The 18,097-nt window shown below is 41.8% G+C and overlaps 3 protein-coding genes across 4 annotated transcripts in view; 1 reads left to right on the top strand and 2 right to left on the bottom strand.

The window, feature by feature from the left end:
• ndufab1b (NADH:ubiquinone oxidoreductase subunit AB1b) overlaps window positions 1-2,860 on the bottom strand; it is a 6,149-nt gene extending 3,289 nt beyond the window's left edge. The window contains exons 1-3 of one of the 2 annotated variants that reach the window (XM_046041596.1): window positions 2,642-2,857; window positions 1,081-1,200; window positions 539-626 (exon numbers count right to left, since the gene is read on the bottom strand). In XM_046041596.1, the coding sequence (XP_045897552.1) occupies window positions 539-626; window positions 1,081-1,200; window positions 2,642-2,812 (379 nt within the window). In that variant the 5' untranslated portion in view covers window positions 2,813-2,857. Of the gene's footprint in view, window positions 1-302; window positions 627-1,080; window positions 1,201-2,641 lie in introns of those variants that run through there. The other variant, XM_046041594.1, reaches the window with a different exon arrangement.
• Window positions 2,861-3,279: 419 nt separating this feature from the next.
• dctn5 (dynactin 5) lies at window positions 3,280-6,305 on the top strand. The gene is made up of 6 exons (XM_046043026.1): window positions 3,280-3,441; window positions 3,622-3,690; window positions 3,775-3,893; window positions 4,427-4,538; window positions 5,038-5,140; window positions 5,253-6,305. Exons 1-6 carry the CDS (start codon window positions 3,394-3,396, stop codon window positions 5,348-5,350), a joined length of 549 nt encoding a protein of 182 aa, XP_045898982.1. The 5' UTR covers window positions 3,280-3,393; the 3' UTR covers window positions 5,351-6,305.
• A 1,764-nt stretch (window positions 6,306-8,069) lies between these two features.
• On the bottom strand, window positions 8,070-17,460 carry lg02h16orf72 (linkage group 02 C16orf72 homolog). The gene is made up of 5 exons (XM_046036681.1): window positions 17,077-17,460; window positions 15,902-15,982; window positions 15,175-15,242; window positions 14,752-14,962; window positions 8,070-11,509 (listed from the first exon to the last, which is right to left on the bottom strand). The coding sequence occupies exons 1-5, from the start codon at window positions 17,270-17,272 to the stop codon at window positions 11,193-11,195; spliced, it is 873 nt and encodes a 290-aa protein (XP_045892637.1). The 5' UTR covers window positions 17,273-17,460; the 3' UTR covers window positions 8,070-11,192.
• Between the last annotated feature and the right edge of the window lie 637 nt (window positions 17,461-18,097).

Raw genomic sequence — 18,097 nt, 5'->3', positions numbered from 1 at the left:
CACACACACACACACACACACACACACACACAGAAGACAAGATACTGTTAACAACCACTCTCATTTTCTGCACAAAGTTGCATCCCAGAGACCACAGCCATCGGGCCAGCTCTAACGATAAAGTAGTCTGTGTTTCTACTCTGAAGAACAACACACAGACAAACAAACTAAGTGACCACTCTCATCCCACCAGTGTCGAGTGAGTAAAACAAACAAACAAAAAAAATTGCATTACTGATGGTAGCTTGGCTATTTAAAAATGGTGAGTTTGTGCAGGATGTCCTGGGTCGTGTAAGTAACGATTGTTTCTTTTAGTATCAGCTCAACTTGCCTGAATACCAAAAAGAGTACCAGGTAGGTACTTTTGACAGTGAAGAAACAAAAAAGCGAGTCCAGCCGAGCTGTAGCATGCAGTGGAAATGAGGAATACTTCTTTGCTGGCCTGATGGATACACACTGAATTTGTAATATTTATGTATTTGTAAGGTTATGTTGTATGGCGTGCACCCCTGACAGGCTAGCAGCGACAGACACTCACCAAACTCATCCTCCATGGCCATAATGATCTCCACCTGGTCCAAGCTGTCCAGACCCAGGTCTTTCATGAAGTGGGATGATGTCTGCAGCTGTGGAGCAGAAAGTAACATTTTGCACAATCACTGGCATTTCAGTTTTCTGGCAACACACAGTTTGGTTCTGAACAGACACGATCTAAATATGAATAATGGATATTCCAAACAAACTACTGTTAAGTATTCACACAATTACTACATCTCATTTAGCGGGATTACTTTCCTACGGCACAGAGTAAAACAAGCCTTTCCTTCATCAGCCTCTCACATTAACCAAAAAAAATCCCATGAAAGGATCAAATCACTGTTGAGGCAGGTTCACAAAGTGGAGTGTGTGCGCACATTAACATGGTGTCTGACAAACTGCAGGCTAAACAAAAGTGTCTGTAGAAGAATATCATCTGCAAAATAAGTTCTTTCTACACATATTTTTCAACCTGTTAAGTAACAGACACAATGCATCCTTCATTCACTGCCAGTTTCCAAACTGGCTGGAGCTCGCTCTCACCCTCTCAGGGTTGATCTTGTCATAGAGCTTGAGGACATACATGACGCGGTCTCTGATGGTGTCTAGGGTGAGAGGAGGCAGGTCTCCATACTGTCGGCACAACACGCCCACTGAGGGGACCTGTGGTGGAAAAGGAAGAAGAGGAGGTGGAGGGTCAGGAGCGGGGATGATGAGGTGGACAGATCATAGAAATGCACAGAGGCGTTCATTCAGCGAAACATTCCAGACCATGAATTAGCTTGAACCCATTTATACTCACTTCCCATCTTTGGGTCAAAATGTTACGAGCACAAACTGTTAACAGGCTGTAGCTCAAGCGTGCATGTTGAGCACGATACTGTTACACTGATTCAGGAGAGTCTGGAAGCGGATGGTTTCAAGCACACTGGACTGACAAGTAATCACTGCTTTGGCAACACTGTTTAACTGAAACATTCATGCCAATAAAGCACATTGAACTTGACCTTAATCACCGTAGCAACATATCAATTTGTTCAAAAAACTTAACACCAGCATTCACTGTTGATATTAAATGTACAGAATCTAAATTTTGCATAACGATTTACACTTTTTTTTAACCGTTTAATTTTATTCCTTGCATATACAAACAAAGCTGAACACATTACTCCAGTACTTGCATCACTTTCTTAGCTCCTAGTGCAACACAAAACCAACTCCAAAACTCTACATATAGTCTTTAAAGCAGGTATCTGGTACGGCTCATACATTTCTGACCTGCTCAATGATGAAGTCTAATCTTCATTTCTGAGATTATCAAGTGCTGATTTTCTTACTGTACTGAAGCATAAGATCAAAATCTAGCAAGGGTGCTTTTTGTTATTTTGGTCTTACTCTGTCAAACAAACTACTTGTCTGTCTCTAGGCTGGATGTGGAGTTTATTACTCTTGGGGCTGATGTTTTTATTTTCTTGTAGTCTTTCCTCTATTGTTATGTTTCAACTTAATGAAATATGCTATATAAATACAACTTGTTTCTAAATGTTTTAGCTGACTTTAGGTCTTTCATAACGCAGAATCACTTGACATCATGGGCGACCTCCCCCTGCATTACAGTACCATTAAATAAGTTATCTCCAAAAACGGTCATTAAACTAACATCATACAATTCACAAAAACTACTTCACTGCAGCAGTGTTCTAAACAGCACGCTTATCTGGCAAAGCATCGTTGGCCGTCGCCTAGCTAGAATAGGTTATACAGGGTGCTTAGCTTGAGTTCAGGTATCCATATGGCTCTAGACTGCAGGTGTGAGAGAGGCGACAACACAAGTGTGTCAGTGAACTCACCAACTTTGCTAGCTAGCTAAGCTAGCCAGCAAGCAAAACATGGCTGCAGTGTAATCACAAATAAAACGTCCCAAGGTTTCGTGGATTTTAGGAGGGGTATCACACCGACAGGTTTTCACTGGTGGTAAAATATGAACTTTGCATGCCATCGTGAACTTTTAGCAAGCTAAGTTAGCATGACAGTTTTGAAAGACGTCGGTAGGTCACAGCAGCGAACGCTAGGCCATGGCGGTTCAATGTTACCGGAGACTCACCCGGCTCTGTCCGAGCCACCGCGTCCTTCGGCTGTCGGCGGCGAAGGAGAGAGGTCGGTGGACGACTGCCACCGGAGCGGCAGCGGCTCTGACTGCCAGGTTACCGGAGGAAAGCCTCAGCGAGGGCCGGACGAGCGAGCGGACACACTGCTGCAGGACACGGGCCGCCATGACGGAGAAAAGTGAGTGGTGGCTCCCAGCGTGCAAGGCGAAGAAGAAGCGGGGTCATGGGCTCTGCCGTGCGCATGCGCAGAATACAAGCTGTGTTTTTATTCAGCATATTTTATTTTATTTGAGCTCTCTGCAATATTGTTTACTAAACAGACAATAAGTAAAAGCATTATTATAACCAATGACTTTGATAAAAGGTAAAATACCAAAGTGTCGCGGAGCTTATTCTGCTGAGGGAAGACCAATCGATCACAGAGTCATATTACGGATTAGATGCTTAATAATTACCTAGCCAAATGACCTGGAGGAGCAGAATTATTTAACACGCTATATATATGTATACATCTTACACAATACAAATCAAATATAACAAATTCCTGGGGGGACTGTTTGATTGGTTTAACAAATTCAATCGATGATCAACTCAACTCATTTTGTCTGAAAATCCATTCATCAGAATCGGCCGAAGAAGAGAAGCCGAGAGAGCTGACAGCAGAGCAGGGAGCAAAACACATCACGTTAGATGCGTTAGATTACTGAATTAATCCCACGGTCTGAAATATTGTACCAAATTCCCAGCCATGGAGTTGTCTGAAATACTGTACAACAAAGCGGAGTACATCGAGACGGTAATATGTTTTATTTCAAGTCGTTGTTAGCTAGCTAACTTAGTCGCTTGCTATTTGGCTAACAAGCTGAGCGGGGCGTTGGGCGTTGGACAAATTATTGTTTGTGCTCAGTTTATATGGACAGTGAAGACTAAAACACACTTCGATACAAGCGGTAACCATTCTGCTATTTTATTTCAGGCTTCTGGCAACAAAGTCAGCAGACAGTCAGTGCTATGTGGGAGTCAAAACATCGTACTCAATGGCAAAGTAAGGAAAAATACACCTGCCTGATGGTGTATTATTTATACAGCTTTCTGTCAGGGAAGTTATGTTATGTGTTCTCTCCTGCAGACTATTGTCATGAATGACTGCATAATCAGAGGCGACCTGGCTAATGTCAGGGTGGGCAGACACTGTGTGGTAAAGAGCCGGAGCGTCATTAGACCACCTTTTAAAAAGTTCAGCAAAGGGTAAAGCATCCTTTTTAATATATATTATATTATATATATATATATTAATAACATGGATATAAATGGACAGCCAACCAGGGGCATTTATTCTTATAGCCTTTTAGATCAGTAAGAGACTTCCAAATGATGACAATATTCCAGTAACCAAACTCAATGCCAATACCATATCAATACATCACACAATTGCTCTTAATCAATTTACAATGTCCCAGAGACAAAAGTGACAAATTCAGATGGTTTTTTTGGTCCAAACAAAAATTCACAAAAACTATCACATAAGACCAAGAAGAATATCCTCACAGAGAAGCTGCAGCCAGCAAAGTTTGGCATTTTGACTTGAGAAATTACTGAAACATTCCATTCTCAAAATCAAAGCAGATAAATCTTCTGTCAGTCAGTTTATTGTTTCCATGAGTACACAGCAGAGAACCATACAGTAAATAGTCTTAATACCTGGCTGTCTGTTATTTCTGGTTGCTGTATGCTCATCAAAGAAACACCTGAACTTCACCACCCACCGTCTCCCCCTCTAGAGTGGCGTTCTTCCCGCTGCACATCGGGGATCACGTCTTCATTGAGGAGGACTGCGTGGTCAACGCAGCACAGATTGGTTCCTACGTCCACATTGGGAAGAACTGCGTCATAGTGAGTGGGGTGAAAGCACATGCACACACAACCATGCTATGCAACAGAAAAAGGAAAACCATGCAGAAAGAGAGAGAGCGCTCTGCCCCCAGTGAGAGAGAGGACACAAACAGAAACAGTGTCTCCTCTTGCCTGTGGTGTAACGGTCACATGGCGGTCATGTTCAGAGGAACTGCTGGCCGGCTGCTTTGAGCACTGGGATGGAATGTGCAGAACCATGTGTGTTAATTTTAGTTTCTAGAATGGCTAAACTGGATTGTTATTTTCCATATAAAACAAGATATTGATTGATTGTACTGGTTCATTGTTTGGTATATAAAAGTAAAACAAATCTTTTACTTTGTAAGAATGATTACAGATATATTGTTCTGAACAGCCAAAATGCATTGTTTACAATAGAGTAATAAGCAGAATAGATGTAACACTTAGTGTCAGTTAAGGCATTTTACTCAGTAGCTGTTAACTTGCTTTTGACTTTTGTTTTGTGTGTCGTGTAAAGGGTCGTCGCTGTGTGCTGAAGGACTGCTGCAAGATCTTAGACAACACTGTGCTCCCTCCTGAGACCGTGGTGCCGCCTTTTACTGTCTTCTCTGGGTGCCCAGGTCCGCCACGCCACACCACACCACACCACACCACACCAGCACACACCCCACCCCCTCCACTTTCTAGCTATCGTCCACGTCTTTACCTTCTGTTCGTCTTTCGCTGTCTCAGGTCTGTTTTCAGGAGAGCTCCCAGAGTGCACCCAGGACCTGATGATTGACGTGACCAAGAGTTACTACCAGAAGTTCCTGCCGCTCAGCCAGATCTGAGTCCTGGCCCCAAAACCCTCAGCAGGATCCGCACCTTTTCCAGCCACTTCTAGGTCGAGGTCTCTCATCAGACTGAAATGGACTCACATTCTATCCTTCTGCTCCCAGAGGCCTCGAGTTTCTCTGCCCAAGGACAAACATTTGGTCCTGTTAAGAGTCCTTATGTGATTTTAGGTTTTGAGTATGAGAAAAAGCACATAGTCAAATCAGATAAAGCTGCAGAAGGCAATTTTCTCCATCTGCAGCTCCAAATTGTCTTAAATCCAGAAATCCTATTAGGTGTCGTTACTAAACTGCACATAGCAGGCTCATGTTTACCATCCCAGCCAGTCAGAGATAAAATCCCTCAATATTTTTTGATATTCTAATAAAGCATGTTCATGTAGTCTGGAAAGCGTGCTGGGGAGAAACTCAAAGACCTCTGTGTGGCTGCTGCTGATCATAATCTTGGCTCTCTGCCAACAGCTGTAGGTGAAGATCAGGAGCTATGAGATGAAGGAAGTGAAGGTATGAGAACGCAGCTTGTAATATACTGTATGACACCCATGGACCAAAACAATAACAACAATCATTGTGTTTGAGGACTTTGGCCGTACATGCGCATTATTAATGTCCACAGTTCATCTGGACATCAGAGCAGCACCCTCAGATCAACAATTTGTGACAGCTATTCTGTTGTTGTAGTCTCTTTAATTTTGTTTTTAGTGTGTATTTGTTTGCTCTCCCCTTTACTGGCTCATGTAATTTGTCATAAACCTTATTTAATAATGTTTGGATTTTTCATTATGTTTCAAATGATCAAATGCAGTGTTCATTTGAATATGTTGATGTGTGCAGGACAGCCCTGTGTGCTTTGCCTTTGTCTTTTTTTTGTGAGCTTACAATAAAAAAAAAAACCAGATCCTACATCTGAAATGATGCCGCTATAAAATAAATATAAATGCTTTCAAATCTGCCTCATATGGGCTCGGCTCTGTCTTGTCCTCTACAATACAAAATCACCTTTTACTTTTCCCTACAGTAACCTACAAGGTTTTTTTGTCGTCTCGGACTCCAACTCCAGAGCATTTATCTGGGAATATAATGTACGTGCATATTACAGATATAAACACTGAGAAAATGCTTATGCTTAAAATGGTACCCTGTGGAGTAATGGTTGTTTGTAATGTGCATGAGGATGCAAGTTTGCAATACACACCACTGTCACTGGTTTCATGATTATTGTCAATTGGTAAATATTGTAAATCATGCAGTATTTTGGTTGGTGGTTGTAATTCAATCATATTCAGTCAGCTTAACAGTTGTTTTGGGAGGAAAGAAATGGGTTCCAACGCAGTTGTTAGACTTTGGGTATGGCACAGTGTGTTTTGGTAAGAAAAAGCTGAATGTAAATGTAGTTTGTTTACAAGGAAACTGCACAAAGCACTTTAAACGTCCCCCGAAGAGTTTTATTGTAGATAAATAAGTTATATTCATGTTCATGTGTTACTTGCCAAAACACATTGTGTGTATTCTTGAAGTCTTGAACATGTGTTGTGCATTTCCTTCCCCGTAAAACATCTGCAATGCCAATTTTTTTGCCAAAAGTTACAATACTGCACTGTGTACATCAATGTTTACTTATTTGCGCTCTCCTTTTCTGCCTCTCTTGGTGCATTACTGCCACCCATTGGCTGTATGGAATAGTGTGAAAACATTGGCTGGACTGGACTCATCACCTGCATGCTCATGTGTTTTGCACAAAACAAAAAAAATAAATAAATGGGGACCAGCTCTTTTTTTTTTTAAAAGACTCGACATATCCAGAACTCCAGAAGGGGTCTTTAAGATAGCTGAAAGGTTTAGAGACAGGGACAGCAGTCTTCAGTGACAAACTTAGCAAGCTTGTCTGTCTACATTTCCTCATGATACCCCCTAGATACCCTGATCCACTTATCCTGTGTACAGGGTTGCGGGGGATGTTGAAAGATTGTTTTTCTTATTCTGTCCTCTGGCACCACCTAGTGGCTTCAAGCAGGGCTTCATCCTGACCCTCATCAACAGTAATCAGGTAATTTCTGTGAGCTATGAAGAGCTCAGTACAGAAATACAGTCACAAACTCAAAGCTCTGACAAAACATTTCAAATGCATTAATCAGGTGTTTGCTTTCAGTCACCTGTGAATGCTAATTCAATGATCTGTGCGGTTGAGATGACTGACATCTGTTTTGTAAACATTAAAAAGCCCCCCCTCTACCTGCTAACTTATTTTTTTTTTTTGCTTATGCGTTGTCTCCTGTGAAATTACTACATTATCAGCCTCTGAACCTCCTTCAACAAAACAGTAGAATCAAATCACTACATAATAATTTCACTACAAAATGGTCAAATTACTCTTCACTTGCATACTGCTCCTCAATTGCATGTCACAAGTCTGCAAAATCCAGCTAGATGTAGAACCTGCAGGGGCAAATTCTTCACAAAAAATATCTGCAACACAGCGAGGAATGAACAGAAAAGCTAATATTTCCTTACTGTAAATGGAAATGTTTGCTTTGTTGGGCATTTATAGTCTAGCTGACCACTTAAGCAAATGTGACTTGGCCAACTCTCCCAAAAGTTTGAGCGCTGTACGTTAACAGACAAAATGCCTGACGGGTTAATAAAGCAGCCTCATGAATTCAATGCCAAGCAAATCCATCCCCCCCAATCAAGGAACCAAATAAAACAAGACTCTCCCTGTCGGTTTTGTTTTTTAATGAAACATTGTCCATCCAATTGCAACTCATGGTTTTATTTCTTTTACAATGTGAACCACATATATCATACCAACAATTAAATGTTAAGTATATAGATTAGCCATTTATTACTTTTGAAACAAATAAGTATCAAGAAACAGCTGATAATAGTGTTGGCTCTGGAGACACGTGGCATGAGTCAGCCTTTTGAAACAATGTGGATGAAGGCCAGTGACAGAATCAGGGGAAGAAAAGAAAACACAAAGTGCCCCCTCTATTATAACCAGGCGAATCAATTGGAATCAACGCTGCAGGTTGAACAGAGGGATTGGAAAGACAGAACAATCCTGCTCGTAACCAACTCTTTAGCTGAGCCTTTTGGGGGGGCTTTAACTGACATGTTGTCATGCAACAGAAAGACGGGGAGGTTATAACTACTAATTTGCAACTAAACGCACCATTTTGTTTCAGCCATGAATGCTAACAATGTTGAGTGTTAGACACAAAACAGTGAGTTAAGTGTCAGGAGGAAGAAAATCTAAATGCATTCCTCTGATTTGAGTGTGTGTGGGACAGGCCGTCAGGTCAGTACTCAGGATTCACTCAATCTCTGTCGGACCAGAACACCAAATTCTGCCACTGCTCAGAGTCGAAAAACTGTGACGGATTCTAACTGCAACTTTTAGGGCAAAGCTCCTATTTGAAAAACATGGATCCTTCCTATGTTACATTATTCATCAGACCTGTGATAGGTGTATGAGGTTTACTTTTTCATCTGTCTAATTCAGTGGTTTCACTTTTATGAAAGAAACTCTTGGTTCATTTCAACAGAATCAACAAATCTCAGCCTGGTTCTTTTCTTTGACCAACAAGCCAGTAATCATGTAAGAATATAAAAGCCAACCTATAATGCAAAAATGAAATCTGTGACCAAAATGTAACAGAAGTTAAAAACTGGCATGCTTTATACAACAGAAGAAACCCCACTTTTCAGGTAGTAAAAAGGAGAAGGGGAGTGAACAAGTCAACACAAATGAGGAAAACGAGAAGAAAACATTGACATCTCACAAGTCAGCTACAGCGGGTATTACAAGTTAAGTTGAGGGCTTTATGCCCCGCCAACTCAAGGACAACTTGCTGCATCACGGCAGGGCATCACTGGAAATACTTCTAATTGGTTTAATAACTAGACATGTTTTACGCTTTGTTAGCTTCCTATGCTAAATGAAAGCATATTCCAACAATTGAGTTCATAACGCCCACAAACAAGCTTAGATTTCACTCCAAGACCCTAAAATAAGCCAAAAATCAGTACAGTACCAGTTCACATTACTTTACAATTTGCTAAATATACCCACATTTCAGACTCATGCGATGTCAGTGTCTCCTACTCTACTCCCTTACACAAGGCTGGAAGGCAACAACCATTTCAAGAATGAAACAAGCCCCTGTACCAAGTAAAATCAATCTCATCCACGTCTTATTAATGCACACACCCCTTATACAAAAAGCAGACAGTGTCCCAACATCCAATCCGACACTTTAACCAAATTATCCAGTGCCTAGTGGGCGCTGGCTGGCATGTTTGGTGGGTCTGTTGAGAAACGCTACCTTTGTAAGAACATTGCTGTGATTTATGCTTTCTTGACATCGCTGATTATCTTTAGATAAGTTTAATCATTTGTCAGACAGGGAAGGGCTCCGAGTCTCTGAATATAAGGAGGGCCCACACGCTGACACGCTCCACAACTTGATCAAAATACTTTTGAAGAGTTGTTGGAACCCGAGGTGTACGCGACAGCTCCATCTCTAGACATGCCACGTGTTTACATCTTTTATTTTTTTTTTTCTTCCTTTTTTAAAAGCACCAACTGTGCTGTGTGGAATGACCACAAGTGGGCCTGTTTAGGGCTGGACATGGCTACAACTGGGATACTATGGAAGAGCCGATTTGTTTGCATGAGTTAGAGGTGAAAGCTAAGTGCAAAAATCCTTATTGCAACTCATCAGAATAATCACAAGATCACATAAAAACAGCAGCTGCTTTCGTAATAAGACTAGGGTAAAGGGGGAGAGGGTGTCACAGGCAGCAAAGGCGCTGTCCGAGAAGCTATATGCACACAAAAAAAGGTTTTCCTGTCCATTATCCTCATCAACAACAAAAAGAAAAACAAGGTAGAGAAAGAACACAAAATTAACTTGGCTATCACTGCTGCAAAAACAGTGGCAACAAACCTATAATTTTAACACTGGTGGTTGAAGGATTAGAAACTAAAAAGGGACGACTGGCTGAACTAAATCAAGCCGCTGTTGAAGCAGAGTTAGCAGAGAAGGTCTAAATGTCCAAACATCAATAGCCTGCTATTGGTAGTTACATGCCGTCAACCAAGCAGCCAGAGAAATGTAACTGGTTACAAGATGAGGCAGAATGATACCAATGATGTACTCCTACAGGGCGATTTAGCTCCACCACTGACTGAGAGCTGCAATGATGAAGCGACAGAAAGAACAGGTGGGTTGTCTGACACAGAGGTGAATCTGACAGCGTCGGGTCCAACATTTGATTTGGCGAGCAACTTGATTCACTGAGTGAGACGATTTGATCATGGCCCTCACTTCCTTATTAAGGTGGTGGGTGAGGATGAATGAGGTTAAGGGAGGAAGGGCACAGATGTGTCAAGGATCAAGTGGCTTTTACTTGTCGAGCAGCATGGTGCATTTCCACGCCCCTTTGAGGACTGTCCACATCCCAGAATGAGTTGGTGACTTCCTTCGTTGTCTCCTTTCCGGGGCAGCGTTGTCTGAGGAGTGTGTGATGTCTTCCAGACCTCCCAGTTTCCTCCGCACACACTTAGGTGTTCTGACTGCAGATCAGTGATTTGTAGTAACAGCGTAGGGAAAGGAGACAATGAATACAATTCATTCAACATCTGAATAGACCAAACAGACCTTCGGTCCCCGTTTTTATTTTCAGCCTGGGTTCTTTTGCACAGCCAGGCCTCCGAACTTCTCTCTGTCCATCTGCGCATCTGTCCCACATAAGCCCATCCATCCCCCTCGCCTAGCCTAGCCTCTGCTTTGAAGGCTTCCCCCCCACCCCCTCACACACATAGGCAGGCAGCAGATCAGATCATCCTGTTGCGTTTGTGCGTAGGGGAGTCTGTGATGACGTCACTACACTGGGTGGAGTTTCGTTTCCTGGTTCCTCCCCCTCCAGCAGAGGCAGAGCCTGTAGAGTCCAGATGCAGCGCCATCTCCTCTGAGATGAAAGTGTTCAGGTCGACGTCCTGCAGCCCATTGCGCCTGCTGCGGCACACCGGTCCCGAGCCCGAAGAGCCACCTCCGCCATTGCCACCTCCGTTGCTGCTGCTCCCGCTCACGTGCGTTGGGGACCCTGGAGCACCGGAGCGCACACTGATACTCGCCATGGCTCCACTCAGGCCTGTGGAAGGAGTAGGAGACAGGATAGAAAGGAGGGAGCAGCAACAGAGAAAGGGCATCACTGGATGGCGAAATAAGACAGACACGCAAACTACTTCATAAAAAGCTTGACAACCTGAATAAAAATACAAATGTCTGATTAAATTTACAGGCAAGCTATGCGTTATGATTTTAAAGTAAACAGCATCATGTCCGTTTTGCATTGGCAGTGCTCAGTGACCAAAGTGTATAAACGTTCATTAATTTTCTCTCTGAGATATAACCAGTTAGGGGCTGTTAAAATATGTGGCTGGGCAAGACATTCAAAGCACACAGCATGTAAACGGCTATTTGACAAATATCATAATTTATCAAAGTCACTCTTTCAGGCTGTTATCTGTTTATGTTTGCTACAAAACAGCATTTTAAGCACCCATCGCACAAACACATAGGTCATCACTTATTGACCAAACTTAGGTGGACAAAATGACTCCCACAGCAGTAAAAAAAAAAAAAAAAAAACACTAAACATGTACAGCTACAGTAAGATTTCTGTCAGCAATGGTGCTTGTGACTTTACAAGAGGTGGCAGGTGCAATATAAAAACCACAATGTGGTATACATTCCAACGGCCCGCCCATGGGCTGTCAGGTCCTGGCGGCAGCTTTCAGTATGTGCACACAGCTGCTATGTTAACTTCATACTCATATGATACACCGTTTGAAAGCTGGAATCCTCGTGATTTGACCACTGCAAACCATTTCAAGATACAATCACCACAGCGGGTACAATCAGCACCTCTGTCAGACCAACCAGTGTAAGCAAAATTGACACGACTAACCTATGAAGCCTCATAGTAATCCACTGATCGATTATATTCCAACAAAACTGGTCTTGTTACTTGGTCAAAAGGTCCAGATGATCCAATCCAGAAAAATATTTAGTCCAAAACACATTATTTCATCAAGCAGTCGTGGCTCATATGTCATAACCGTAATAACGCCAATTTGAATGTAAACTACGATTTCTTGTATTCAAATTAGCCGCTGAACCATTCGAGTGACACCAAATCCGACCCAATAGGAGCTCACATATCCGTTTCACAGCCTTCAATAGCCAACGAGAGCCCGCGCTGTAAGGAAGGGCCAGCCCCTATTTGGTGGGTAGGCCGAGCCAATTGATGACTGGCACTTCGTGTAGCCAATAAAATTCTGAAAACAACAATATCCAGCGTTAAGTAGGAAGTTCATGATCTACCAGCAAAAAAAACACATCTGCGTCGAGCTACCGGCTAATAGCGCCAAGGGGCGGTGCTGTTTTAGAGAAAAAAACAAGCTAAGACATACACTCAGGAAAAACCTGTGTAAAATTTTTCATGGTATTGGTATGAAATTTAAACTAGGACTAGGTAAGGCTTTATCCTGTCCCTACTTTTCCAGCTAATAAGTCCCAGCTATAGTCCCAGTCTGCATGCATTTGTTAGCAAGCATTTTCAAGCAAAAATGAAAAATGTATTAGTTTAAAATTATTTATCAATTCCAGTAGCACTTACAATCATCCCGACTTTTGGGTTAGATACTCCAGAGTGTTATCTTTCAGAGAAGCCCAAAACCATGCATATACTCCAAATGGTTCAAGAACTACATTCAATATACTTTGGATATGCCTTGAATAGGCGTTTTGCATGAATTTTACAGGAATGTTAAGAGGTTAAGAAACCATTTCTATCCTAACTGGGTTATCGACCAATCACAGCCTGGATGGGGCGGGAAATGTGTGACATGCTGTAGCAAATCATTAAATGTTGAACAATATTATCATTGACAAGTTAGCATGTAGCATTAACCAATTAAGAGACCAATTTAGATAGTTTTCTGGCACAAGGAAATAAATAAATAAAAACAACCCACAGAAATGAAATAGCTGTAACTGGATTTAATATTCAACTAAAAAAGTAGTAAAAAAGTTGATTATAAGAAGTTATAATGAATCTAGTAATACGTATATACACACACACACACACACACACACACACGTAATAGGCTACTAACAGTATACTTTTAACTGAACATAAACTCTTTAATGTTATAGTTATACTAATACACAATGTCTACTAGTTCCTCCTCCAGGTTGCGGATAGAGCCTCTTCAGTGGACAGATGAAGATTTAGCCAGAGTCACAATGCCAGTGAGCCAATATGTAAATCAAAATGATCTGAGCTCACACAAACACCAGTGATGAAATGCAAAAGGTATCTGATAACTGAACCTCCTGACACAGACCGAACGTGGGTCTGTAACCTACACCAAATGCCTATCATCATCCTGACTAACCTCCACTACACCCTAAAATGGCACAGTTAAAAACGCGGGGACCTTCGGATAAAGTTCTGAATATTCAATTGTGGTGACAACAGAAATACCAACAAATTGTAATGCAACTGAATAACAAATTAAACTTCTTTAAAAACAGGGCGATTAAAAACCTACTTGTAGGGGTGAGATGATGTTTCATACCACGAGATCTCGCAAAGATTAAATGACGACAATATTTCTCGTCAGGTAAAAAGCTGTCTCACGAGACTCACGCAACTGACATTTTTCACATGCCGTCAAGCCACACATTAATTTTCTTACGCAGTGAAATACAAATGTAATGATGACTGATAAGAAACTCAGAGCAAATCAACTCCGCCCAGCTGATGCAACATCGGCGTACACCCTAGTAGTAATCAACTGAACCGCACCGCTCACACTGAGAGGCCACACAGCTGTGCCGAGCGGTAAAGTGGCTAGCAGAGTTTTACAACAAACATCTAAAATCTGAGGCACAACCTTGCTCTGTTTGGGACAGTGATCTGCACTTAATGATCTGCTGGTTAGTGTGTGTGAGATTTCTGCCTGATCACAAGTGTTTCAGTTACCTTCGGTTTCACATGCTAACAAAGTGAGGTCCTCTTTCGTCCCTGGACAATACTTGCACACCCGTGCACAACATGTCCTTATCTCTGAGCCACAAGTGGCAGAGACAGACTAACATACTGCAGTTCAGTGCTTAGACTAGAACATAATTTGTTCGGACTCAAGCGCCAACCTGCATATCCGTATGTGATGCAGTTGATTTTTAACATGGTTTGTTTTCCATATGAAAGACTTTATTTTCACAACCACTCCGTAGCACAAAGCTGTTTGGTTCCCGATAAGGTGGCTAGATTGACCACTGGTGTGTAAGCTGTGAGCCAGGCTTGCATTTAAGTATCCTCACCATGCAGTGCTATGGCCTCCCTGAAAGGCTGAAGGTCTGCTTCCACAGATGAGCCAGTCTCAGCTGGTGAGTTAGCCCGGCTGGGGGCCACCATGGCCAGCCGGGGGTTGGCCCTGCCACTCCTGTGTGGTGGTGCTTTCCCGCACAGAAAGCTGATAAGATCCTCCCTACGGATGGTTCTCCGACGCTTTTTCACCCAGGCCAACATGTCCTGCAATACAATACAAGAATGATCAATTCATCAGTTAACCAAGGTTTAATTTTATTAACAAATGCTTCTTTTTTCCCCCCCTTCAACACTCCTGGTGTGTAACCATAATGTAAAAAAATGAAAGTCGACAGGGAGGTGTAACATCCCAGTCTGCCCAGATACAAAAAAATGGGAGGTGACTCACAAAAAGGTAACAGAGGAACAAGACACACCTTATTACGGCGTTGGTGGCCTATCTGGATGCCCCGATCGAAGCTTCTCTGATGGGCCTCCACACTCTCTGACGGTGGAACACATAAAAATAATCAAGGTACGTGATCATGGATTCCAAAACCAAGCAAATATATATGACACCTTTAACGGTAACAATGTTTTGTTCAAAGACCAGAAACCAATCCAAGTGTTGTGGATTATAATGTACAGTACATACTTTAAATTCTGACCGTCAGCTTTTAAATCAACAGCAAATCATTATTTTACAGCAAATTTTTTCCAGAGGATGCCTACTACTCACTAGCATTACTATACCTTTGAATTGTCAACCATTTTTAGGGAGGTAGACTGTGAAAATTAAGACTAAAGTGCAGTACAAGTTTATTCTTACTACACCAAACAATCTCTGTTTCACTAATTCCTAACATTGTTTAAACAGGACTTAAAATGCAGTCTGTTTTACCCCATGATGAACATGTCTTTCATTCAAAAACGTACAAGCCCTGTGACAGACTGATCAATATATAGCTGATAAGAGTGATAATGACCAGGTCTGTTTACCACTTGAGCCTGTCAATAAAAGCATGTCTACATGTACAATGATAGCCAATTACAGTCCATATTGCTAGAATAAAGCACAACAACAACTGTAGATGTAACTTTGCAGTTGGCAGATCAATGAATCCTGCTCAAAAGGATGGAGAGAAGGGGGATGTGGTTAGATACCTTTGTAGAGGTTGGTTACTGCTGTAGCAGAGTTCTGAAATGGCACCCACAATGACAGGCCCTGCTGATGGCATACTCTGTCTGTATGAGGGAAGGGGAAATATGTTTGATTTCTATACATCACATGCGGCCATAATTTAAAAGCAATCACCTTTGATTAACATGACCAAAGGACAACAAAACATCTGAGCGCCACAACAGCTTGGTGATTATAGGGTTGAAGTGAAGATCATTCTCACTCGCCATTTTGTCTTGAATCTACTATTGCATGAACAGGGTTTGGCATAAAAATAACCGTCAGCCAGCGCTAGATGGCCAGCTTGGCAGCAGTTTGTTTAGCAAGACAGCACTGACACACCAACTTAACTGCCCTCTCAGCAGTAAAGTTGCAAAACCCTGTCAAACATACATGCCGGACATGGTCGACAAGTCGAGATCTGTCAGTTTGGACAGGAATTCAATATGACTGAGATCACCACAGCCATAGCGGCTTGTAGACAAACCAATACTTCCACAGCGAACCAATACTATCCTCGCCATTTTGTGATTATAATGCTAGCTACGCGTTGCTAAACAAACTGCTCACTCAGCAGCAAACCGGGCGTTTAAAAGAAAGTGTAACGTTACCGTTCTGGGCTGTTACCTTTATATATTTACAACACAATTTTACAGCTAACTACGTCCGGTATAACAGATTGTTATACTGACAGTAACGTTATACAAGGGACTGTCAGCTGAGAATGTCGCGTAGCTACGATTGTTGTTACCATCGCCATTTTGTATCTAGCCCGGCTAACGTTACGTTAGCTGTCCGATGCTGGTGTCAACAAGCAAGCTTATTGTCAAAGGAATTCATGTTAACTTAATCTACTTTAATTATGTCCGTAAATTAATCTATGGATGTTTAACACTCTAAACATGCGTATGACATCACATGCGAGTTCATAACTAACGTTTTTTGTTGTTTTTTTTTTATCACTTGCTGACACGAGCTAGCTAAATTTAGCATTGCAAGCCAGCTGTTAACGTTACCCAGAACTGGACAGCGAGTTTGCTAACGAGCTAGTTAGCATTTCACCAATACTAACGTTAGTTCGCTGTAGGTAGACAGGTTGCTAACCAGTGAACCAGAGGCATACTGGACGAACACGCAAAGAGAAAACTCTAGTTTGAACCTTTGTATAACTGTGCCACAGCAGTGGCGGAGTTCTGGAAGAGATGCCACAGTTTATCCTGGTCGTTGTCGGCCTCCTCCTCGCTCGGCTCCCTTTGCTCCGCTTCGGCCAAACACTGCCGCTCCCATTTTGAGAACCAGTGCTCGGGTCCGTGTTCCTGTATCTCCGAGTCTCCGTCTTCCTTCTTCTCCTCCATTTAATGCACCAAAACGCGATGAAAATGCGTTTTTAATATGTTAAAATATAAATATCTGGACACTGTATAGAATTATGTGAGCAAATTCATGAATACTGTTAACGTCTTACTATTTCGCATTACAATACAACATTGCTCTTTATTGCTACCATCTGTTAAGATAGGCTTACCGAACTAGTTTTTCAGTTCCCGACGTCGGAATATATACAACGCAGACAATCCTGTTAGGCTTTAACCCCGCCTATCATACTACATGTCAGCAACCATTGGCTGTATGAGCACTGCAGGGTGGGCTTGAGGGCTTTGCTCACAATTTCATTGGCTGGCTGACACGTCCGTCACAGCATTGACACAAAAGAACCTCAGTGAAAACTCCCCATTACTAAAGCTTGCTAGAGAGTACAAGTTTCTTCATGAAAATTGCTCTGTTACAAAAAAATAGGCTTTTAATAGTAAAATTAAATAAAGTGTTTTGAAAAGTGCTTTATAAATAACGCAATATAATCTTATTATCACCCCTTTAATTAATTAATAACCCAGAAAAGGACAGCATTAATTACATAAACTTCTACCTTTCGACAAAAGCAAAACTTGCCTCCAATATTAGTGGACAACCATGAACATTTTAAAAGATATGATATATGACACATATGGGATAATTTGCCCATCAGAATAGAGTTTTTGATATGCTAAAAGAAACAAACAAAAAAACTATGCTTGGATAATGAACACTACTAACACGAGAACGAGTCAGTCATTACAACGACGATATAGGCCCAAGTCCGAGTGTAGTAATGTTTTTTCCCCACTCGATGGTGCCATTTA

The sequence above is a fragment of the Micropterus dolomieu genome, linkage group LG02, assembly GCF_021292245.1.
Source record: "Micropterus dolomieu isolate WLL.071019.BEF.003 ecotype Adirondacks linkage group LG02, ASM2129224v1, whole genome shotgun sequence".
NCBI classification, from domain to species: domain Eukaryota; kingdom Metazoa; phylum Chordata; class Actinopteri; order Centrarchiformes; family Centrarchidae; genus Micropterus; species Micropterus dolomieu.
Note: the sequence above shows the minus strand (reverse complement) of the source record. Positions and strands in the feature narration are given on the sequence as shown.